Source organism: Talpa europaea (assembly GCF_964194135.1).
Source record: "Talpa europaea genome assembly, chromosome: 2".
In the NCBI taxonomy this organism is placed as follows: Eukaryota; Metazoa; Chordata; class Mammalia; order Eulipotyphla; family Talpidae; genus Talpa; species Talpa europaea.
Genome location: NC_140068.1, coordinates 143883480 through 143909897, shown reverse-complemented (window position 1 = coordinate 143909897; position 26418 = coordinate 143883480). Strand labels below are relative to the sequence as shown.

Here is a 26418-nt window from a genome sequence, read left to right as displayed (position 1 = left end):
TAATTTTAGGGTACCCTTATCAATTATTACCACCAGAGTGCACCCACCACCAGCTCACCCATATTCTACCACCATAGACCTCTGTGCTTCCTTCCCTCTTTGTTCTTTCTCCCCTCCTCCCCCTTGCTGTTTCAGTTCTGAAATCAGTTATCAAGGGCTAGTTTTTGGGTCGTCTTTATTTGACTATTAATTTAGTTACTTTATCTTCCACATAGTAGTGACATCATCCACACCTGTATTTATCTTTCTCCTTCTAGCTTATTTTGCTTAGCAGTATCCTTTCAAGCTCCATCCGTGTTGCCCCAAATGGCGTGAGTTCATCTTTTTCATTGCTGAGTAGTACTCCATTGTGCCACATCTTCTTGACCCACTGTCTGTAATGGGGCACTTAGGTGGTTTCTATAGTTTGGTCATAGTAAACAGAACTACAATAAACATGGGAGTGCCAGTTTGCTTCTGAACGATTGTTTTTTAATTTTTTGGATAAATGACTGGGCGTGGAATTACTGGGTCAAATGGGAAATTCATTTTTAATGTTTTGAGACACCTCCACGCTGCTTTTCATAAGGGTGACCCGTTTGCATTCCTACCTCCACACCCTCACCAGCGCTTGTTTCTAGTCTTTTTGATATGAATAGGTCTCATTGTGCTCTTGGTGTATATTTCTCTAAAAATAAGTGATTGTATAGGTTTTTTCATGTGTCTGCTGGCCATTTTAATGTCAATAAGACATGTTTTCACTTGAGTATAGAAACAGCTATACTTCTTGCTCCGAGCTGTTGCCTTGTCTAAAATTATTGTTTCTGTGTTATTGTTGATAAGCTTCCAATTGCCCATGTTTGAAGTTCATGGTTCAGGAAAAGAATTTTTAATTTTAAATCTATATCTACTTTTATAGAGTCCAAGTTTATCTAAAGATAAAGGTACTTGTGTGTATTTGTTGATGGTTTTAATGGAAAATTGAAACAAAACCAATAGAAAATCAAATGAGTTATCACAAGGGCACTTCTAAAATTTGAACTGTTTAAAAATTGCTTTTCCCCTCTTCGACAAAACATAGTTAATCACTTTTCTCTGAAAAGTCCTACAGAGAAAGTACAATTTCCTAGTACTTCCTTCAAAATTAATATGTTTACATGACTGCTTATGCACACAATAAAAGCCAATGTTGTAGCAAATGGATCTGAACAGAAAAATGCATTTCTCTGAATGCCCCCCAAATAACCATATGTTTATCTAATTGATTTCAAGTGCTTTTCCCCAGAAAGGCCCAGTCTCAGTAAGCTGCCTTGCACATTTTCTTTTTGACGAATACAAAAGCGTCTGGTTTACAGAGCTCATCTTTATGATTGTCCCAATTAATAAAAAAGGATGCCCCCCTCTTTGACATATTAATCAATCCATCTTAGGGCACTAATATTGGTACTTTGGGGATATTAGATTGTCTATGGAGAGAAGAAGGGAGAGATGTCTGCAGCAGATGGGCAAGCGTGGAGAGCTTCGAGGTAGCTCTGTGACCCAGGATTCAGTGACTTCCTTGGATACATGTTGAGTTCTAGGGAGCGGGAGGTGTAAATTCTGGAGAACTAGCTTTGAGCACATAATTCTTTATAATTAAAGGGAAGAAAATTTGAAAACTGGGGCCTCCCTGGTGGCACCAAGGGTTGTTTCAGCACTATGAAGCTATCGGCAGCCACTGCAGCAAGAGTTCGATCCCCCACCAGGGAGCTGACACACATAGCACAGCAGACCTCTCCTGTCTCGCCTGCTGCTCCCCTCAGCAGTGTATTTCATTCAATATGTCTGTTCTGCTCTGCACTCTGTCTCTGGTGAATCCTATCCTCTCAGCTCCCCTATGTCTGGCCCTGTACCGCTGGCTTACACCCCAGCTCTTATATGCATAAATAAAATAAAAATCTTTTTTTTTAAAAAAAAGATTATTTATATAAGCACTGGGTACAGTCAGAAGCGCAAAAGGGTGAGAGAATTCACCAGAGCCAGAGCGGGGAACAGAACAGGCAGAAGGACCGAAGCACACTGCTGAGGGGAGCAGCGGACGGCAGGAGAGGTCTGTGCGCCATGTAGGACCCTCCTCCAGTGGCCGGGGAGCAGCCGGGGATCGAACCAGCGCTGCAGAGGCTGCGGGCAGTTTCGCAGCCCACCGCTCAACCGCTGCGCCACTGGAGAGGCCCAATAAAATAAAAATCTTAAAGAAAAAATTTTGGAAACAGCTTTTAACCAAGGTAAATATTCTTTGGCACCCAGCCCCTTTTGAACCAGATTTTTTCCCCATTAAATTCTCAAATAATAAGCTAATTATTAAGAAAAGTAAATGGTTTTAGCCATCACCAAAAGGATAAGCAAACAGCACACACATATAGAGCAAAAGATTCGAGGTTATATCTTTAGATGAATCTACTTAAAAGATTTGAACAAATCAAAAGGTAGGTACAAAAAGCTTTTAAAAAGTGATCATGGGATCCAGAAATGGTAACACAGAGTTTCTAAAAATAGGAGAAACAAAAAAGGGAGAATTTTCTGGTAAGGAGGTTTAGGTTAGATTATTTCTAAGGTTTCTCCTAGTACTAAAATAATGTTTCTCTAGCAATTATTGGGCCGGGCTTTTCCCAAATTAACCTCTGAATGCTCCCCAAATAAGCATATATGTTTATCTAATTGATTTCAATGGCTTTTCCCCAAAAACAACCAGTTGTCAACACAGGGTGATTTAATTGTTATTCTGTGCACCAGACTGGGTGAGGGGAAGTGATTTAAACTTGGGAGATTTGTGAGTTTAGGTGTTCTGCTAATAGTTGCAATCCAACAATATTATAAAACATATTTTCTGAATTTAACTGTTCCCCTCCGTCCCCACTGACACTTGGTAGATGGATGGATGGATGGGATGGATGGATGGATGGGCAGATGGATGAATAAATGGATGGATAGATGGATGGATGGATTAGAAGGCAGATGGATAGATTGATGGATGGATAAATTAATAGACAGATGGATGGCTGGATGGGTGGCTAGACAGACAGAAAGATATATGACAAATGAATCTGAAGGCAGGATGAAGAACTTGCCTGCATGGCCACCTCTTTGCTCTCACTCCCAGGTCCCAGGGACCACTTATAGAGAACAATCTGGTGATCATCACTGCTCTGGTTTCCATTCAAAGTGATAGAGTTTTGGGGCAATGTTATGGTCCGATTTGGTCCTGCATTGGCTACCGGGGGCTGATCCACAGCACCGTTGACTCTTAGGGCTGCAACTGTGGAGTTAGTGGCTCCATCCGTGTCTGTAACCGTCAATCTACAAGAAGGAAGGGAACTCATTACACAGAGAAATATGCTTAGGGGTAAGTTGTTAATTTAGCTGCTCTTTTCGTAGTTCTCAGAACAACTCAGAAGAGATACAGATAGGATTTCGAGGGTAAAGCTGAGAAAGGAACAGAGACTTGAGATATTTTTTGTTATGTGTGTTGCTGTTGCTTTATTTTATTTTTGCAAGTAGTATATTCACATGACACAGTTTTATCTTAAATAGGTTTCCGAATAATCTTTGAGATGTTGAATGAAGAAACAATCTTCAGCCAACACAGAAGTCTCTTGCTAATAACTGGCACTAAGAATATCTCTGGTTCAACTCCTGCTCTCAGGCCTGAGCATGTAGAGACAGGAAATCACTCATGATATTTCAGCTTCACTACTTTGGGAATTTTTGATTCTCTTCTAGAGATCTTCATATAATTATGTTTGCAGGACACTCCTTGCAAAGCAGCATAAGTTAGATGATTTCTAAGGTTTCTCCTAGGACTAAGGATTAGGCACTTTCAAATATAAGTGAACATTTCACCCATACAAACAAACAACAAAGAGCCCAGCATTGACCCTCATCCAGCAAACTCCTGCCTGATATGGTCATTGGATCAGTAAAATAAAGTCACTTCATCCTTCTGGGGCAAAGATGTCAGTTTGGAGATGAATGCTAAACATGTATAATCAGGAATATGAGAATGAAGTTACAGAAAGACCACAAGTCTTATTTGTAGGGACGAAAACAGGGTACTCTATCCTCTGGGCTTCCTTCCACACCATCCCACATACTCCACACTACCAAGATCCAAACTCCATTTCTGACTCTCATAGAAAACTGAACACTAAGGTCCTTCTTCCTCAACCAGGCAGAGCCAGAACACATTCTGGACCCACAAGGTAATCTCTTCCTGGTAAACTAGGAACAGCAGCAGAAACCTGCCACATCAGACAGTAAGGAGTAGTTAAATAAAATGGAATCAAAAGCACCTTATATGGTGACATTTTACTATATATGAATTCTATCCCAATAAATAAAGCACTATAGAAAGACTTTTGATAAAAACCTCTTTGAAATTCCTTTAGACTTTCAATTCATAAAGTTCCCATGAATGTACCCTAGCAAAGTCTTCAGATGACAAGCAGACAATAATTTGGCAACATGTATCAAAATGTCTTAAAAACATACATGCTTCTGATTCAGAAATTTTCCTTGTACTCCAAAATTTAGCTACAAGATATTTACCCGGGGCTTCCCCGGTGGTGCAAGGGGTTAAGAAGCAACCTCTGAAGCTATCTACAGCCGCTGCAGCAAGAGTTCAACCCCAGGCCAGGGAGCTACCCACATGGCACAGCAGACCTCTCCTGACTCACCCGCTGCTCCCCTCAGCAGTGTATTTCAGTATATCCGCCTGTTCTGTTCCCCACACTGTCTCTGGTGAGTTATCTCACCCCTCACACCTCTGGCCTATACCCCAGTTCTTGTATGCATAAATAAATAAATCTTTTTTTAAAAAAAGATATTTACCCAGATATTGAAAAATGGTGCTGAATTAATAAACTACAATATATCAAGACAGCATCAAATATGATGTGTCAGAATAGTTAATAGCATGAATATTCTTGATAAGCGTGAAGTCCAAAAACATGCATATATGAAAAGGTGACAGAAAAGATATGGCCTTGCAGACTGGAAAAGAACAGGCTAGACAATAAATTATACTGGGGCAATTATTAATTATCCAAATGGAAAAATAAAATTATATCTAACCACAGTAGATACACAATTAATTCTGCATGTATAAAAATTTAATTGTAAAAGGCAAAACTTAAAATGTAGAGTACACGATAGCTTTTTGATCTAAGTAGAAAACAAATATTTTAAACATATGATTGTTTAGCAAAGCAACTGTGAATATAAATACCAAATAGCTAAAGGCATTTCTAAATAACAGAATTATAAGTTACTTAATCTTCTTCTGTCTACTGAAACATATATTCTGGTGCTTATTTTTATGGCTAACAGGTATCACGAGAGGTTGGGAGATGATTAGGTTATAAAGGTAGAACCCTGCTGCATGGGATCAGTGCCGTCGTGAAAGAGAGGCCAGAGAGGTCCTTTGTCCCTCCACCAGGTAAGCACATGGGAGAAAATGCCATCTATGAACAAGAAGTGTATCCTCACCAGACACGAGTCTGCAGATACCTTGATCTTGGACTCCCAACCTCCAGAACTATGATAAAGAAATTTCTTTTGTTTAAGATTTATTTATTTATGCATACAAGAACTGGGGTACAGGCCAGAGGAGCAGGGGGGTGAGAAGATTCAGCAGAGACAGAGTGGGGAGCAGAACAGGCAGACTGACTGAAATACATTGCTGAGGGGAGCAGCAGGAGAGGCAGAAGTCTTCTGTGCCATGTGGGTAGCTCCCTGGCTGGCCTGGGATCAAACTTGTGCTGCAGAGGCTGCAGATAGCATTACAGCACTGTGCTTAACCCCTTGAGCCACCAACGAGGCCCTGATAAATAAATTTCTGTCATTTATAAGCCACCCAGTCAATGGCATTTTTGTATAGTAACCCAAATATTAAGATAGTGTATAAATATATTTTTGAGTCCCTGTAAGCAATTCTTTTGGGTACATACCTAAAAGTGAAATTGCAGGTATGGTAATTCTATGTTTAATATTTTTTTTCTAAAGATTTATTTATACATACAAGAACTAGGGTATAAGCCAGAGGTGAGGGGGTGAGAGGATTCACCAGAGAGAGTGGATAGCAGAACAGGCAGACTGACGAAATACACTGCTGAGGGGAGCAGCGGGCGAGGCAGGAGAGGTCTGCTGCGCCATGTGGGTTTCTCCCTGGCCAGCTAGGAGATCGAACTCATGCTGCTGTGGCTGGCAATAGCTTGATAGCATTGTCTTTAACCCCTGGGCCACCAGGGAGGACCGATGCTTAATTTTTTTGAAAAATTGCCAAACTCTTTTCCACAGCAGCTGCACCATTTTATATTTCTACCAGCAGCACACAAGTATTCCCATTCTCCATATCCTTGCCACCACTTTTTATTTCCCTTTTCTTAAAACAATAACCACCCTAATCAACATGAAATGATGTATATTGATTTTTAAACTAAGATTTCAAATAAACCCAAACAGAGGCTTTGCAACATGTATAAAATCTAAGGTACTTTAGAGTACCTCTGTGGACCTTTCAGTCAAAGATGAATCCAGCAAATGCTTGAGAATTTCTTAGCCGGGCCAGATTCAAGAGTATTCATGAAGACATATCTATGTGCAGCTTCTCTGAAATCATCAGATACCTAAAAGGGCATACGAGACCTTAAACATATAATATTCAAAAATGTGTGGGAAGCAGCTAAGCAGTACTTAGAGGAAAATTTTAGCTTTAAAAGCTCTATTACCTTTTAAGGAATAGATCTAATGGGAAGGAAGATCTAATGGAAATAACCTCAGATTCTACTCTAAGCCGTGAAAAGAAGAACAAAGTAAATTGAAGTTTTCAACAATATCTAAAATCAATCATAGATCATTCCCTTTAAATAAAAGCTTGAATGACCAATAAAGAAAGAAAGGAAGAAAAAAGAATTACAGCATCCTACAGACATTGAAAGGAAAACATGAAAATACTATAAACAATTTCATGCCAACAAATTTGACAATTTAGATGGACAGATGTCTTTAAAAATTTAATTTACCAAAAACTGACGCAAGAAAAAACCGGCATAGCCATACATCTATTAAAGAAATTGAATTCATTAACAAAAAGAGAACCCCAGGTCCAGAGGATTTTACCAGTTAAGTCTATCAAACATTCAAAGATTTATTCACAGATGTTTTAGAGAATAGACCCAACTTGTTTTATTAGGCCTGGATTATCCTCATACTAAAATTCATACAAAAACATGGATGAAAGGTAGAGGAAGAGGCATAAACTTTACCTTTCATAAAGATAAGCATAAAATCCTTACCAAAATATTATCAAGTAGAATCCAATACTATACACAAAAAATTTCATGACCAAATAGGATTTATCACATGAGTCAATGTTGATTTAATAAAAATTCCACTCAATACCTAAAAATAATTCAAAATAGATCATAGATCTAAATAAACCTATAATTATAAAACTTCTAGAAAAAATAGGAGAAAATCTTTGTAATCTTGGAATAGGCAAAGGTTACTGAGATATAAGAAACATAAAAATATGTAACATAAAAGAAAACACAGATAAAGAACTTTTGTTCTTTGAAAAATACCATGAAGAAAATAAAAAGGCAAGTCACATACTGTGAAGAAATATCTACAACACATATATCAATTAAAGAACTTGTTTCAGAACCCAGAAATAACTAAATAAGAAGGAAAAAAAATGCAAGTGTTTAAATGAAAAAAGAGCTGAATACTTATCTCAAAGAGAACGTATATGGATGTCAAATAAACAACCGAAAATATGCTTCATATCATTTGAAATGAGGAATATTGAAATGAAAACCATAGGAAACACTGCAAACCAGACAAATTAGTTAAAAATTTAAAAACTGACTACATCAATCTCGGTGAGGATATGGAGATTGGAATTCTCATACACTGAAGATAGGAATATAACTTACATATATCCACTTTGGGAAAGACTTTACACGACCTAGCCTTTCTACTTCTGGGCATTTAGCCTAGAAAAATAAAAATATATGTCCACACAAAGACTCGTATACAGATGTTCTGGCAGTTTTATTTGTAAAAGTCGAAAGTATTCACAACCCAAATGTCCATACTAGATGAAAGGATAGATTGTGGTATATCTATATAGTGGAATAGTAATCAGCCGTGAAAAAGGAACAAACTATTGATACAGACAGTAATAAGGATGAATCTCCGAAACATTTTCTGAATGAAAGAACTCTGGCAAAAAGGAGGACATACTGTACAATTTCATTTAAATAAAATTCTAGAAAGTACACAAATAATTTAAAGTTACAGAAAGTTTTTCAGTGGTTGCCTAAGGACAGGAATGGATGAAATGAACCAGAAGGGGGCATGAGAAAAGGTGGAGGGAGGTTGATGGAAATACTTATTAATTGTGATGATGGCCTCCGAGATATCAAAACTCACAAACTTCTATACTTTACATATACAGTTTATTATACTTCAGTTTTACCTTTAAAAGCTTTAAAATGATGCAGAAACTCTCCCACTACTCTGCCTCACTTTGACTCTTAAGACACAAATATTCTTGGGTCTCCCCTGGTGGTACAGGCGGTTGAGGGCAGCGCTGAGAAGCTGTGGCAGCCTCTGCAGCGCCGGTTTGATCCCTGCCGGCCTGCGAGGGTCCCACCTGGCACAGCAGACCTCTCCTGTCTCGCCCGCTGCTCCCCTCAGCAGTGTGTTTCAGTCAGTCCGCCTGTTCTGTTCCCCACTCTGTCTCTGATGAATCCTCTTACCCTCCCTCGCACCTGGCCTGTACCCTGGTTCTAGATTAAATAAATCTTCAGAAAAAAAAAATAAGACACAAATATTCTTTCATGTAATTCAACACAGTCAAAAGATGCTATTCCCATCCTAGTCCTGAAAACCAAGACCAAATGTGTCCCATAAACAGGCACTTATAATTCATGTCAATTGATGAATTAATGTCTAAAGTGGCTGCCAACCAAAATCCCCAAATAAAAGCGAATCTAGGCCTCCCTGGTGGCGCAAGGGGTTAAGCACAGCACTGTGAAGCTATTCGCTGCCTCTGCAGCACAAGTTCGATCCCCGGCCAGGGAGATGCCCACATGGCATAGCAGACCTCTCCTGTCTCGCCCACTGCTCCCCTCAGCAGTGCATTTCATCAGTCTGCCTGTTCTGTTCCCCACTCTGTCTCTGGTGAATCCTCTCACCCCTGCACCTCCAGCCTGTACCCCAGCTCTTGTATGCATAAATAAATAAATCTTTAAAAAAAAGAAAAGTGGACCTCCTCTGGTAGTGCAGCGGTTGAGCGTTGGGCTGCGAGGCTGCCCACAGCCTCTGCATTGCCGGTTCGTTCCCCGGTCGCCCGCGAGGGTCCCACAAAAAAAAAAAGAAAAAAAGAAAAAAAAGAAAACCAAATTTGCCTTGCCTCTCAATCAAAATGAAAAGCAGCAGTTATACAAGCATCAATTTGAGGAAATATTCAAAATACAAGTTGTGGAAAGCACAGTGAAGGAGGGGAAACCACTTACCTGAAAGTGTAGTTACCAGGAACAAGGTCAGACAAATGTAATACAGGGGAGTCAGCTGAGAACGTCTCCTCTCTGGTGGGCCCGTCAATTTCTTCCCAGTGATAACTCACTATCTCAGTATCATCTGTACTTTCTAGGAAGATTAAAAAACTAATGAGAACTGAAATGAAATGCAAGAATGTGAAAACATAATGTTTGTAGTTTATATTATTGCATGTTTAAACTTGCTTTTCTATGAAATTATATAAATGCATAGATTTCAATGGAAGGAGGGTATTTTTTCTCATACTCTAATCATCAGCAGCATTTTTCTCCTGGATTTCCACCAGATTTGAGTGAGGTTTTTCCCACTCAGTTGTGTACTTAAAAAGCACAGCAGGGGGCCTCCCTGGTGGTGCAAGAGGTTAAGCACAGCACTATGATACTATCTGCAGCCACTGCAGCGAGTTCCATCCCCTGGCAGGCCAGGGAGCTACCCACATGGCGCTGCAGACCTCTCCTGTCTCTCCTGCTGCTCCCCTCAGCAGTGTATTTCAGTAGATCCGCCTGTTTCTGTTCCTCACTCTGTCTCTGGTGAATCCTCTCAACCCCATCCCCGCACCTCTGGCCTGTACCCCAGCCCTTGTATGCATAAATAAATAAATCTTTAAAAAAAAAAAAAACACAGCAACAGGGCATTTGTTTTCAAAAAACAAGAGTCAGCAAAGTGAAGCACATTGAAATGCTACTTCTACTCACCTCAACTACAGCATATGATCGCCTACTGGTAATTATGAGTAGGTATTTGACAGATTCATACAATGCAGAGATGTTTACAATTTATAAAACACCTTTTATTATCTTAATCATTAAGGTGTAAATCCAGAAGAAGGCATTAGCACCCTGTAAAAATTTCCCATTTCTATTTTAAAAGAGAGCAACAAAATGTGCTCTACAGAATCACAGAAACCTGGGCCTAGAAGGGAGTTCGTTTCCTTTAATCCATTTAAGGAAAGAACAACGCATGGGGAGGATTAATAATCCTGAACCATTTCCTGTACCCAAGCCAAACTGAATCAAAATGCAATGGGTTTTCTCATATAAATATTTTATTTATTTTAAAATATCTTTATTCAAAATATGCATTATCTTCATGTTAGATACAAATTATTTTGTTAATATGATCTCTGTATATCTATAGACTTGCATGACAGAACAGCATTAGTGGCTGTCAAGTTCTCTACCCCCAACAACCAAGGCAAATACTCTTCACTCTACAGAATTTGTTTGCTATTAGCCTTGTGACTAAATGCACAATCTAAACACTAGTTACAGGGTTATTGTTTTGTTGTTTTTTTTAATAATTTTATTCTTTTTAAAGATTTATTTATTTATGCATAAAAGAGCTGGGGTACAGGCCAGAGATGTGGGTGGTGAGAGGATCCACCAGAGACAGAGTGGGGAGCAGAACAGGCAGCCTGACTGAAACACACTGCTGAGAGGAGCAGCAGGTGAGACGGGAGAGGTCTGCTGCACCATGTGGGTAGCCCCCTGGTTGGCTGGGGATCGAACTAGTGCTGCAGGGGCTTCTGATTGCTTCATAGTGCGGTGCTTAATCCCTGGCACCACCAGGGAGGCCCTACAGGGTTATTGTTGAACGTATTTTGTCAAATATATATGTACATCCATAAACCTACATATTAATATACTGTCAAACACAAAATAGGATTCAGTGGAGTCTCAGTTGCATGGACACCTGTAATTATACCAGGGCCCCTGCCACCTCCAGAAGGATGGAGTCTTAATTAAATTAACAGAAGATTCTCATACTCACAGAAGGCAATCCTTCCAATATCTGTTCAAAGTGATTTTCAAGGGCCTCCCTTGTGGCACAAGGGGTTAAGACACAACCTATGAAGCTATCAGCAGCCACTGCAAAATAAGTTTGATCCCCAGCCAGGAAGCTACACACATGGTGCAGCAGACCTCTCCTGACTCGCCCGCTGCTCACCTCAGCAGTGTATTTCAGTCAGTCTGCCTGTTCTGTTCCCCACCCTGTCTCTGGTGAATCCTCTCACCCCCACACCTCTGGCCTATACCCCAGTTCTCGTATGCATAAACAAATAAATCTTTTTTAAAAAATTTTAAAAATAAAAAGGGACCTCCCCTGGTGGCGCAGCGGTTGAGTGCTGGGCTGCGAAGCTGCCCACAGCCTCTCCAGCGCCAGTTCGATCCCCGGCCACCGGTAAGGGTCCCACATGGCACGCAGACCTCTCCTGCTGCCCGCTGCTCCCTTCAGCAGTGTATTTCGTCAGTCTGTCTGTTCTGCTCCCACTCTGGCTCTGGTGAATTCTCTCACCCTCCCGCACTTCTGACTGTACCCAGTGCTTGTATAAATAAATAAATAAATCTTAAAAAAAATACAAATAAAAAGTTTTCATACACAAATGAGACATAACTAAGGGACAGTGAGCCTGAGATAGAGAAATTATGAAGGAACCAAAGACTTTTAAGGACAATGCTAAAGGGGGAGCTGCTCCTCTCTCTGTGTGTAGGTCCCCAGGTCCTTCCCACCTTGACAGAGAGCACCCATTAACCCTCATGGGGGGAGAGGCAAAAACACCCTTGAAGGATCACAGGATACACACGGCTGCCGTCGATGCGGGCTGACGTCAAAGGCAAAGTGAGCTCCTGTATCTGGGGAGAAGCTACTGCTCTGGGTGGCAGATTGGCTCTTCTGGCTATGACAGAAAAAAAAGGACACTGGTGAGTTCACTTTTCACAGGCACCTGTCATCACCCCATAAAATCATCTACTTTTTAAAAATTGGTAAAAATCATCTTGGCCAGCTGGTGTTTATCCCACAGTCCTCCACTACGGGACTGCTTTTTAAAGTCTTGGACCTTCCCATACATCTTCAGAACCAGTCTGTGGGTTTGCCTCCTTGTATGTAAGCCCAGGCTCCATAAGCACATGTAATAAGAATCAAGGGTTTAGTCAGAGAATGAAACTGCAAAAAAGGAGCAACAAAGTGTTGCTTTAGCTCCCATGATCAAATGGATCTGAAATCTTTCACTGAAGGCACCACCCCCCACCACCATGTTTTATCTATAATAATAATCACACAAACTGTGCAAAAGGTAGAGCTGTCAGCCCCTCAGGTAAAGGTGGAGTTGGCACAGAGGTGGCACCTGAATTGTGCAGGCTGTGCTCACAGTCTGCCTGAGGGGGGAAGAGGCTCAACGCTAGCCCATGTTCTGCTGACTGAGCCAGGGCTGTGCCCACCTGGCTGGAGGCAACCTATTTCTAACTCCACAAGTACACTGACCGACGGGCAGGTGGTGGCTTGAATGCCCTGGGCATACATTTTCCTGACTCCTCAGCGGCAAGTTTGTGAAATGCCCCTTCATCTAAGGTAAAGGTGAGTCAGGGGAATGGATGAGAAGAGTACATGCAGCAGCTGTCACAAAGAAGGCTAAGGGACAATTAGCAACAACTCAGGAACAGCAGGCAATGGCCTTATAACCCTGAACAGCAGTGTCAGGTGAGTACTTCAGACTTAGACAGGAAGCAGGCAAAAAACATAACCCTTATATATTTTCTCTGCAATAGCACCGAAAGTTAAAAATCAAAAATATAGGGTCTCCCCGGTGGTGCAACGGGTTAAAATGCAACCTATGAGGCTATCCACAACCACTGCAGCACGAAGCTACCCACATGGTGCAGCAGACCTCTCTCTTGACTAGACTACTGCTCCCCTCCGCAGTGTATTTCGGTTGATCTACCTGTTCTGTTCCCTCCTCTCTGGCGAGTCATCTCCCATGTCTCACACCTCTGGCCTATACCCCAGCTCTTGTATGCATAAATAAATCTTAAAAAAAATTAAAAATATATTACTATGTCATTCAGGCAACAAGATTGAGATCACCTGTACAGGAGAGGCCATTCCTTTATACAGGCTTACCTGGCCTCACAGTGACATTTACAAATCCTTCTCCAAAGGCATTTTCACTAGAAACTGCTACTTTGAAGGCGTAAAGTCCTACTGACAACTGCAAGGGAAAGAAAAGGTGCACAAGTTAACACACCAGAGATATGAGGAGTCCACTGCCCAGAAAAGTCTTAAACATCCCCAAAGCTAGCACAGAGAAAGTCAGCATAAAGGGGCTCAGGGATTCTCATTTGGATCTGTGAAGACAATGCCAGAGATTTGCAGCTGTACTCTAGATTACTGAAGATCCCCTGGAAAAGCATTTAGATTAATTACACAGATCCATGACCTTGACAGAGGCTTAAATGAGTTGGACTGGTCAAGGATGACCCCTCTAACTTACATGTATGGGAATCATGCATTTCCACCAAGCAGTTCTGGTAAGTCAGCTCTCCGTGGTCTGGGTACCCCACTTTGAGAGACAGTCATAAGTGACAAGGGGGCATGCAAGTTTGTGTTGCACTATTAGCCATATAGTCTCAGGAGAGAAAGACAACACCACCATCCTGTGGGAAGTCATTTCTCTAGTGGCTAAGTCGTTTTATTTATCCTGTAGGCCAAGATGAGAGTATATTCCTTCGTGCGAGCTGATGACATGTTGGAGCAATATTTGACAGTCACTTGTGAACTGAAATGGCATTATTGGCAGTTCTAGAAATGTGCTTGATTAAGAAGTGGCCTCTGGGCCTCCCTTGGTGGCACAGGCGGTTGAGCACCGCACTGTGAAGCTCTCCTCAGCCTCTGCAGTGCCGGTTTGATCCTGGCCGGCCGGCCGGTGAGGGTCCCACATGGCGCGGCAGACCTCTCCTATCTCGCCCGCTGCTCCACTCAGCAGTGTATTTCATCAGTCTGCCTGTTCTGTTCCCCACTCTGTCTCTGGTGAATCCTCTCACCTTCCTGCACATCTGGCCTTTACCCCGTTCTTGCATAAAAATAAATAAATCTTAAAAAAAAAAAAAAGTGGCCTCTAACATGGCAGAGAGCAAGAGAGAGAAAACAGACTTTTCAAGTCCCCCCTCACCACAGGGACCGCTGAGCAACCAGCTTCTTTTCCCTGAGCTACAATGTTGGAGAAAGCAAATCAAATAAAAAAAAGCTATCATCAAATCCCTCTTATTTACCCATTTGCCTGCCTGCTTATGTGGCTGAAGCTTCACTCACTTGTATCCTCTTAATTTTTTCCATAAGAGGGACTTCTGGGTTTGATAGCTAAGAGGAAGTTAAGTGAATTCTGTGGTGTTAAACCCAAGCATTCTCTGGTTACTTACTTGAGAAAGATTAAGACTTTGCATGTGCATTTGTTGTAGTTCACCTTGGTAGTCTACAGGCTGGCTTATTAAACTCCATTCATAGCTGTAGGTTGTTTCTGAGAGCAAAACAGAAATTGGAGAAGTTATGAATTGAGAGGTTATACATATATACATAATATATATAAAATACTGGGCAGAGGGAAAGAGATGATTGCCTTAATTCATCAATAGGGAATACTTTAGAAATACTAACTTCAATTTTCAACTATCGTCCAACTAAGGAATAACAAGTTTTCTCTATTAAATTAACGTAAAATTTCTTTTTTATTATAAAAACTTATAGCTTACAGGAAATTGAGAAAAATATAGAAAGTTAAAAAAAAAAAATCTCTCTAATCTTACTGTTAGCATTTGGTGACTTTCCTTCCAAGGTGCTTTATCTGACTAAACATATATATTAAATACAGTATAATCCATTGTTGTTTTCCTTTCAATAAAATACAAGGAAATTTCAATTCAATTAATCTGCTTCAGGGGTTGAAATATACACAAATGGATTAAAAATCTCCCAGTATTAAAATGATGCTGTCTTCCTTCTTGACACAAGTTGTTAAAATATGAGGTAGCTCAGCTGAAAGATTAAAAAAATGCAAACACCAAATATTATCGTCTCTATTTACATTTTAACCCATTTGTGTTAGGACAAAGATGAATAGGGGAAATTATCAGAACAAGACATATTCAAACACCTTAAGAATGAATATAACTCATATCAAAAAAACTAGCAACAGGGCCTCCCCAGTGGCGCAGCGGTTGAGCGCTAGGTTGCGAAGCTGCCTGCAGCGTGTGCGGCGCCGGTTCGATCCCCAGTGGCTGCTCCCCGGCCACTGGAGGAGGGCATGGTCATGGCGCGCAGACCTCTCCTGCCGCCCGCTGCTCCCCTCAGCAGTGTACTTCGGTCCTTCTGCCTGCTCTGCTCCCAGCTCTGGCTCTGGTGAATTCTCTCACCCTCCCGCGCTTCTGACTGTACCCAGTGCTTGAATAAATAAATAAATAAATAAATAAATAAATAAATAAATAAATAAATAAATAAATATAAAAAAAAAACCCACTAGCAACAACAAATGTTGGCGAGGATGTGGTGAAAAAGGAACTCTCCCACATTGCTGGTGGGAGTGCAAACTGGTCCAACCACTTTGGAAAGCTGTCTGGGGGTTTCTCAGTCTACTAAAAATGGAGCTACCATACAACCCAGCAATTCCACTCCTGGGGATCTACCCAAAGGACACCAAAAATATTGACTGAAAAGAACACCTGTACCCCTATGTTTACTGCAGCACTATTTATAATAGGTAAAACCTGGAAACAACCCAAATGCCCAAAAGTAGATGACTGGATCAAGAAGATGTGGTACATATACACCATGGAATATTATTCGGCAATCAAAAAAGATAAACTCATGCCATTTGCAGCAACATGGACGGAGGCAGAAGGAATTATGCTCAGTGAAATAAGTCAGAAGGAAAAAGAAAAATATCGGATGGTTTCACTTACAGGAGGAATATAGCGGAACCAAATAAGGCATGAGGGAGAAAAATAATAACAACACAAAACACAACAAAGCAAAAGCAGACAATTATAAACCAGAGACATCCTGCAGGGGAGGAGGAGGGAGAGGGATCAGAGGGAGGGAGGGAGGAACACAGGGGACTGAGGTGATGGTGCACAGGTGCATTGGGGAAGGAAACTCTATGGAGACTGCACCTGAGGGGGTGAAAAAAGCAAACATTGTTTAAAAATGAACAATGATATAAAATATATATAAATAAAAAATTAAAGAATGAATATACTTTAAGAAAATGCATTTGAAGGTCACAGGGTAGGTCAATGCTGGCTGAATAGCAGAGCACAGACAAATAGAAGAAAGAGCATTTTGAATATATTTTTTTATGATTTATTTTTTATTTATACAATAGCTGGGGTACAGGCCAGAGGCATGGGAGGGTGAGAGGATTCACCAGAAACAGAGTGGGGAGCAGAACAGGCAAACGGACAGAAAGCTCTGCTGAAGAAGAGGTCTATGCTGTGGGCATCTCCCTGGAGGGCCGGGAATTGAACCCATGCTGCAGAGGCTGCAGACAGCTTCACAGCACAGCGCTCAACCCGTTGTGCCACCAGGAAGGCCCTTTTTTGAACATGTTTTGAACAGCTGGGTAAAATATACTAAGAACCTCAGAACTCTGTCAGCAACAGAGTCTGCAAACAAACCTTTGGACATGGCCACCTCTCTCTGCACCAGTGCCTCCTAGGGTTATCACAGGTCAAATTCTGAGATGTAGAAACCGCTCCTGCTCTAACACATGGCTCTGCTTTGCATCATCAGAAATTTATGCCTTTACATCTGGTCCAATAAAAGGATGCATACTATATTTAATTTTTTATTCTTGATTTGGACTTACAGCGGTGGTCTTAAATAGTATAAACACATGTTGATTCTCAACGATGAACATCTGATATATAGTGTTACAATGCAAAGTTAATTTAAGAAAAAAAATTCCTATACTTATCCTATTTTAAATTATCTCCACAAATGTTAATGCTTATTATCATCAATGTGCTGTCATTCATGCTAGCATCTCAACTTGTGACGTCATACAGTGTTATGAAAATGAATCAATGCTGTAAATAACCTGCAGAGACCTGTTAAGAACTACCCAGCTACCCCTCAGCAGTGTATTTCAGTCAGTCTGCCTGTTCTGTTCCCCGTTCTGTCTCTGGTGAATCCTCTCACCCCCCACACCTCTGGCCTGTACCCCAGTTCTTGTAGGCATGAATAAATCAATCTTTAAAAAAAAAAAAGAACTACCCAGCTAGAGGTCACACAAGAAAGAAAAGTTCTTACCTGCAGGTGGTGCTGGCACAACAAAAGCCTTCAGTTCAACTTCATTTTCTGGTAAGGTGATTATTAAGTTATCTCCAGCAGACACCAGGAGTTTTTTCACTAAAAATTCATTTGAAATAGTACATTCTGTTACATATTATAATGATGTTATATTGCTGCACCAAAATAGATTTGTTTTTAGTAGCCATAAAATAGCATATTTTTGGAATAGTTCTTCATATGATTTTATCCAAAACACCTTTCATCCAGCTCATGGATGAACTAAGACCTATATGATACCGAAGAATACACTTTGTAAATTTAAAACCATCTAATGAATCGGCACTGTGAAGAAAACAGTGATTCGGACTGACTTAGCAAGGTGTTGAGTTCAACAGCCGTGTCAAACAGGTAGGGGTTGGGTCTATTTTTCCTCATGTTACCAGCTTTTCTTGACTCCCTGGGGTACACTATTTTTGTCACAAAAAGATTGAGTGTAATCATAAATGTTTCTGTATCTTTAGTCACACTCTGCTCTGTTCTTCTGAGAGTAACCTCATGAATTATTGCTAATGGCCTGGCTCTTGGACGTTTTCCAAGAGAAAATCCAGAAAACCTCAATAGAAAAAGGCTATTTTAACTCAAGCAGTGGGAATATTCAGTCTTATCAAAAGCACTTATCCCCTAAATCAGCATTCAGAACGATGCTTCTTCACTTTCTCTATCACCAGGATTATACTGACATATTCAATCGGCTTGACTCAACCGAACATTCATTTCACTTGTAAAATACAATTGAGATATGTCAAGATATGACAGAGAGAAAAGCAAAGATTGAAAAAAAAAAAAGCTGAGTGCTCTCTAGAGATCTCAGCCGTGTAGAGATGTTGCAGGAACATGAGGCTCCTTGAAATCCACTCCTTTGCCTCAGCCCTCAGCCCCTCAAGTGTCTTCCAGAAACAGCTGTAGAGAATTCACTGACTACTCTGGTTCCTCCTTCCCATCACTTTCACTGACTCGTTGCACTGCAAGTCAGCAGAAGTGGACCTAAAAGAGACATTAGTCCAAACATATCACTTTACAGAGGAGGACACTGAGCCCATTTACTTAATTTGAATGTATTTAGTTCTGGGCCTCCCTTGGTGTCGCAGCGGTTGAGCGCTGGGCAGTGAAGCTGCCCGCAGCCTCAGCAGCAAGGGTCTCACATGGCACGCAGACCTCACCTGCCCCACCCGCTGCTCCCCTAAGCAGTGTATTTCGTCATTCTGCCTGTTCTGTTCCCCGCTCTGGCTCTAGTGAATTCTCTCACCCTCCTGCGCTTCTGACTACCATGCCCATATAAATAAATAAAGCTTTAAAATAAAAATGTATTTAGTTCTACAAACACTTACATACTAGATCAAAGTGCCCTGGCACTGTTCCAAGAGCTTTAAGTGCATCAATTCTTTCAATCCTCTAACAGTTTTTTGCAATCACACTACTAGAATCCAAGGATTCAAATTCCCAGCCCAGTTTCCTTTTCAATACAGTCACTCAACATAAAAGGACATTTTGGCCAATGACAAGATGTGTACAGAGGTGGTCCCAATGTGTAATCTCGATGTGGAGCAGGCTGTGCTGCTAGTCTTGTGTAAGACACTCTATGACGTTCACACATCAATGAAATCAAATCCCTCCAAACATATTACAGCATATGATTAGTCTACATAGCTTCTTCCATCATTATCTATGGAATCTCGGCATGAAGTAAATAAACCTGGCAGAGAAGGTTAGCCAGTAAGTACATTAACTACAGAGAGCCTCAGGAAACAAGACAAAGCCTCCAGTAATTTCTTTATCGGTAAATCTAATGGGGGCTTCCCAATCCTCACCCTGACCTGAGCAACACAGGGCCCTTTCCTGACTTCTTGGGGCTCTGACTTCTTCTTGGGACTCTGTGTTCTCTTGCCTTTACTCAGTACATGCTCCCTCTTTCTCTACCATCTCTCGGGCACAGCACTCAGCCAGCTCCATAGGCTCCTTAATATAAAGACACCTACAAATTCCACCCTCGAGGCCTCTCCCCGACTCACCCCACTAGTCTCCCCCGATGGTCTCCCATGCCCCCAAGTCATCAGTCCTCACCGCTGCACTGAAGACCCCCCTTCAGTCCAACTGCACTTCTAGTTTTAGTTGTATATGTCCCTATATCTGTAGGCGTTTTACCTTCATCTTGACATTTCATCACTCAGCAAATTCTCATCATTCCACCATCCCCTTCCCTTCATCTCTCTTGAATCTGTTTCCTTCTCTCCATCCCTACAACCACTTGCTACAGTCTTTTAATCCATGTTCTTTTCACTCCATACTATTTCCTAGATACAGATCATCCAATGTAACACAAATTCCTTAGCATAGAATACAGGATCCTTTGAAATTGCTGTTTTCCATTCCAGATTCATACAGATATTCACAGGTTTAGCTCCAGCCATACCAAACACCCTACAGCCCTCAAAAATGTCACACACAATTTGTGCTTCTATTCTCTTGCACAGAGAATTAATGAGAGATGGGAAATGCTGACCAACTGGCAGTTGGTCAGCGATCAGCAAATATAATTATCGTTATTACACATGTTGCTGCCTTGACTTAAAAAACATACCAAGCCCACTTTAGTTGGCTTACTCTGCAGGGCTTAATTGGGTCTGAAAAGACTTCCTTACCTCCCCAAGTGGAGCAGATGGAGTACCCCTCCTCTGGCCCCATAGCAACCCCTCACAATGCTTGCCACACTGTATCAAAACATCTCTATACCTGTCAGTCTTCCCTCTTGGACTACAGCACATACATCTCCATGTATGTGCTACCAGTAGGTAGCACCATTTCTGGCACATGACAGATGTGCCTGGAATGCATGAGTAAACTTTAAAAGCTGTCACTATTTCCCCCATTGCACGTTTGTTTGTTTGTTTGTTTGAAAAGTTACCTGTCCTGGGAGCAGTGGTAGGAGATACAGGCTGATCAGCTAGAGGGGACTCAGTGGGTTCGATGCTGGTGGGAAGGGTTGGGATGCTGGCCTCTGGATTCCACGGGGTGACTGTGAGAACTGGGTTTTTCTCCACGGTGACTGCGCTGAACTCCAGGCTGGCTGGAGAAGGATTATGGGAAGGCATTAGAACCTAGGAGATAAATTACATGGATAAGCTGATGTGAAAGGGGGAAAAAAGGTTGAATTCTTTAAGTACCAGTGTCACTGACCTTTTTCATAAATGAGATTCGGTAGCCTCTGAAATACCATGTCTACTAATCACAAAACTCTAGAATTCTGGTCATCTCTTTCAAGTATTCTCTGTTAGCTATCAATATGGAAGGTAAATGAAGGTTGGACAATCATTATACATGAACACCCACATTCAAGAACATTCACAGCCAGGAGAGAGAAAATAATCACGGTAGCAATGCACTTTATCAACAAGGTAATAACTGAAGAAAACCAGATAATTTGACAGTTGGTGTCTAGAGTAAATGATCTCTACTATCCATTGCATACAAATTACAACCAAAATTTTAGTCAAAGAGAACAAGACTAAAAACCAGGATGCAATTAAAAAGGCAGAGCTGGGCTTCCCTGGTGGCGCAAGGGGTTAAGCACCGCACTATGAAGCAATTCGCAGCCTCTGCAACATGAGTTCAATCCCCAGCCGGCCAGGGAGCAACCCACATGGCGCCGTAGACCTCTCCTGACTCGCCCGCTGCTCCCCTCAGCAGTGTACTTCACTCAATCTGCCTGTTCTGTTCCCCACTCTGTCTCTGGTGAATCTTCTCACACACACATCCCCGCCCCCCGCATCTCTAGCCTGTACCCCAGCTCTTGTATGCATAAATAAATAAATCTTAAAAATAAATAAATAAATAAAAAATAAAAAGGCAGAGCTAAGGCCTCCCCTGGTGGCGCAGCAGTTGAGAGCTGGGTTGCGAGGCTGCCCACAGCCTCTGCAGCGCCGGTTCGATCCCCGGCCACGGGTGAGGGTCCCACCAAAAAAAAAGGCAGAGCTAACATAGAATCAAAGAATTATAATCTGAGATACACAGATGCAGGCAGAAAATCTAAAACATGCCCCCTCCACTACCACCACCCAGGGACAAAAGACAAAATCAGATATTTTCTTTATGGGAGGAAAAAAAGGAAAATGAGGTAAGTGGTTGAAGAAAAGAGTTGAGTCTCTCTGCCCACGTGTTTCTATGCAAGTGCCTCTCTTTTTCCTTTCTCCTTTTCCTAATAAACCTGTCCTTTTACAATGTAAAAAGAGAAAAGAAAATAATTGATTAGTTTTTTTTTTTTTTAATTTTCTAGAGGCATGTCTTATTTATTTATTTATTTATTATTTGTTTGTTTGGTTTATACATGCACTGGGTGCAGTCAGAAGCGCGGGAGGGTGAGAGAATTCACCAGAGCCAGAGCGGGGAGCAGAGCAGGCAGAAGGACCGAAGTACACTGCTGAGGGGAGCAGCGGGTGGCAGGAGAGGTCTGCGCACCATGTGGGACCCTCCTCCGGTGGCCGGGGAGCAGCCGGGGATCGAACCGGCTGCAGAGGCTGCAGGCAGCTTCGCAACCCAGCGCTCAACCGCTGCGCCACCAGGGAGGCCCGAAAATAATTGATTAGTTTTAACAAGCTTAAACTATCCTTGACTATACAGAATTGGCTACTAGCTCTCTAGAAAGGATGACAAGGGTACTGACTGACTCTATCATCTAAAAATCCATAATCGTCAGTTCTCAGATAATTATTTGCTTGATGGTTTCTTGAAACAAATGCTTCTGGCCCAGTTCAAAGGTTTTTGACCCAGTGCAAGGAAACAGGTGATGCAATTTCTCTGTAATTGCTCCCTGGTTCCATTTTAAAATGGCTTCACAGATGTCACCTTGTCACAAGAGTTAGCCAACTTAAAGTCTTAAAACTAAATATTATGCGCCAGAGGGAAACATCTTATCATATGATAATAAAACGCTCCTCAGAGCCTCATCTGCCTATGATTTTTTACTGTGATTCAGACAAGTAAAATTCAAACTTAGATGATCAGGAGACCCAGAGGAGAAATGTGCAGTGAGAAGGCACAGAATGAAAAGCTATAACTCAAATGTAAAGCAGAGAGGGGCCACTGGTGTTTATGAAAAATCTAGTAGCTCTTTTCTGTAGTTGAGAAAACTGAGCGAGGACATGGCAGACAATTTGCAACTGGAGATTGATATTTATGATCACCGCTGAAATCACAGACTATCCACTGAGGTCCTGATACTAACTAGGCAACTGGTGAAACCTTCAGCAATAAATTTCAAGAATGAAAAACAGGCCCTTCCAAGATGATCACAGACAGGCCTCCTTCAAGATTCTCTAAACAGACCTTCCTGAAATGTATCACTTTGATAAGTGGATTATTTTGGAGTGAAGTAAATGTAGGCTCTGCAGGATCCTGAGAAACTTCTACCATTCCCTTAACTAACCTGTAGAATGGAAATTGGGAGTACTACCCAGATGTAGGATCTTTACCAAAAGTAACCTTTCTATGAGAAAAACCAATTTTATTTTATGTTTAAAGATTTATTTATGCATACAAGAACTGGGGGAACTGAGGTGCAGGCCAGAGGTGTGGGGGGTGAGAGGATTCACCAGAGACAGAGTGGGGAGCAGAACAGGCGGACTGACCAAAATACACTGCTGAGGGGAGCAGCAGGAGAGTCAGGAGAGGTCTGCTGCACCATGTGGGTAGCTCCCTGGCCAAAGATCGAACTCGCGCTGCAATGACTGTGGATAGCTTCATAGGTTGCATCTTACCCCCTTGCACCACCAGGGAGGCCCAAGTAAAACCAATTTTATAGCAGGGAAAACGTGTCACTACAGAAGATCTGGTCTTTTCATTATGTGAGTCTCTCTCCTTGAACGCTTGGTTCCCATCCCATTCCTTAGCTCAGGATAGATACCCTCATTACTTTAGAATTACATCCACGTAGGTTCTCCATATATGTGTAACTAAATTTGTTCTTTTCTCCTTCTAATCTTTTTGATGTTCATCTGATTGCTCAACTAGCCACAGAACTCAGAGTGGGCAGAGGTAAATTTCCTCTCTGCCCCTATGGAAGGAAGGCAAAAAGAAAATGAAAGATTAAAATAAAAATATATTGATCAGGGCCTCCCTGGTGGCACAGGGCGTTAAGACACAACCTATGAAGCTGCCCATAGCCACTGCAGCATGACTTCGATCCCCAGTCAGGGAGATACCCACATGGCGCAGCAGACCTCTCCTGTCTCACCCGCTGCTCCCCTCAGCAGTGTATTTCAGTAGATCTGCCTGTTCTGTTCCCCACTTTGTCTCTGGTGAATCCTCTCACCCTCCTCCCTGCATCTTTGCCTGTACCCCAGTTCTTGTATGCATAAATAAATAAATCTTTTAAAAAATGTTGATCAACTATATTGATCAGATTAAGATAAATCAAACGATTTCTCGTAAATTTAAGGTGCTCCATTTCCTCGAAGTTTCAGGCAATTGGGTTTGTGAAGTCAGTGCTAATACATGAGGCAGTACATTGCCTCAGTGCTAAATGAGAACAGTATGAAATTCAGAATCACCGCAAATCAGAGCTGCAAAATAGATGTTCATAGCATCTTATAGTGGGGTCTGCAAAGTCCTCAGGAGAGACTGGCTATTTTTAGTTTTATGGAGTCTTGGAAAGGTACTACCAAGTTGAAATAAAGAATGAAGTCTATAGACAGTGGTCAGAGGAATTCAGGTACCTCTAGAGGATGAAGATGTCAAAGACACCAGAAGATAGCTGAGGGAGAAAGTCCTACTCCTGCTTCCTCTCCAGAACATCGACTTGCTAAGCTAGAGCCACATGCCAATTCCTACGGTCATTATTCAGTTCTCTCTCCACAATCTCTACAGAGAACTCCTTGCTAAGTTATCAGGATGCAGGTTCTTTTATTTTTTTTTAAAGATTTAGTTTATTTATTTATGCATACAAGAGCTGGGGTGTAGGCCAGAGGTGCAGGGGGGTAAGAGGATTCATCAGAGACTGGGGTAGGGGTGGGATGAAAGGATTCACCAGAGACAGAGTAGGGAGCAGAACAGGCGGATCCACTGAAATACACTGCTGAGGGGAGCAGTGGCCTAAACAGGAGAGGTCTGCTGCGCCATGTGAGTAGCTCCCTGGCCGGGGATGGAACTCATGCTGCAGTGGCTGCGGATAGCTTCATAGTGCTAAGACTTAACCCCTTGTGCCACCAGGGAGGCCTAGGATGGAGGTGTGTTTTACACAACCCACTCAAAGAAGCAACCAGTGTCTCCCATTTCAGTCTTTCCATTTAAAACCTAGTTGGTCAGTAATCTCAAATGGCTCCTTTCTTTCTTTTTTTTTTTTTTTAAATATTTATTTATTTAAGCACACAAGGACTCAGGTATAGGTCAGAGGTGCAGGGGGGTGAAAGGATTCACCAAAGACAGAGTGGGGAGCAGAATAGGCAGACTGACTAAAATATACTGCTAAGGGGAGCAGCAGGCAAAACAGGAAAAGTCTGCTGTGCTATGTGGGTCACCTACCTGATGGCCGGGGGAATCAAACTCATGCTGCTGTGCTTAACCCCTTGGGCCACCGAGGAGGCCCTCTTGTTTCTTTCTTTTACTTTTATTTATTTAGAAACAACGTATTTTAGGTGTATTTGCCTAGTCTTGTGCGCTTGAAACAAATCTGAAGGAAACACCCTTTTATATGCAATAAATTAACCTTGATTTATGTTATACTGTTTGAATTGTTCCTATTCAGTTACACTGCTTTATGAATAATACAGCCATGAGCAATTCATTCATGTACAAGTCCTCACATGTACTATTAACTTCATTAAACCAGGAGGCTATTAGACTGAGGAGGCTCTAATGCCAGGGAGACCTACAAAAGCAAACCAAAATCTAGACCTATAAATGCCTTAGGATTATGAAATCCAAACACTAAGGATAAGCAATCACATACAGCCAGCTAGACTTTAAAGCTAGAGCAATCAATTAATTTCTCTTCTTTGCTTCCACACTTTCTCTTTGCCCTGGCTCCTGGTGGAGTTCTCCTAGCTATTTTTGGTTCAGTGCAGCAAATGTGAAATCAATAAATCGATAAACTCTTAAAATTTTAATATGCCCCAGAAAAGTACTTTGAACAGTACATGTGTTTCTCTTGGTAAGTACTTAGAAGTGGAATTGCTGGGTCACACGCACACTTATACGTGACATTTTGAAGAACTACCAAACCGTTTTCTGTAGCACTTGCACAATTCTACTTTCCTACCAGCTCTGTGTGAGAATTCCAATTTATTTTGTTGGTGTTTTTTTTTAATTCTAACCAAGCGCTAACTTATTTGTTGGAGTTGCATTTTCCCAAAGATAAATGGTACTGAGCATTTCTCATGTGCTTTTCACCATTTTTTTGTTTTCTTTGAAGAAATGTCTAGTCAGATCCTTTGTCCATTTTTAATTGCATTATGTGTCTTATGATTATTAAGTTGTAAGAGCTCTTTACATAGTCTGGATACAACATTCATGATTACTAAACATTTTATCCCATTCCATGGGTTGTCTTCACTGTATTGATGTTGTCATTTAAAGTGTAAAAGTTTTTAATTTTTTTAATAGATTGATTTATTTATGCATACAAGAACTGGGGTACAGGCCAGAGGTGCAGGGGGCAGGGTGAGAAGACTCACCAGAGACAGTGGGGAGCAGAACAGGCAGACTGACTGAAATACACTGCTGAGG

General features: G+C 41.5%; 1 protein-coding gene across 4 annotated transcripts in view; it reads right to left on the bottom strand.

Moving 5' to 3' along the window:
* KIAA0319 overlaps positions 1–26418 on the bottom strand; it is a gene marked incomplete at both ends in the record, with an annotated part of 68881 nt that overhangs the window by 28327 nt on the left and 14136 nt on the right. For 3 of the 4 annotated variants that reach the window (XM_084228829.1, XM_084228831.1, XM_084228832.1), the window contains 7 exons: positions 3087–3315; positions 9540–9672; positions 12167–12259; positions 13483–13570; positions 14778–14875; positions 17662–17760; positions 20606–20798. In XM_084228829.1, the coding sequence (XP_084084955.1) occupies positions 3087–3315; positions 9540–9672; positions 12167–12259; positions 13483–13570; positions 14778–14875; positions 17662–17760; positions 20606–20798 (933 nt within the window). The remainder of the gene's footprint in view (positions 1–3086; positions 3316–9539; positions 9673–12166; positions 12260–13482; positions 13571–14777; positions 14876–17661; positions 17761–20605; positions 20799–26418) is intronic. The other variant, XM_084228830.1, reaches the window with a different exon arrangement.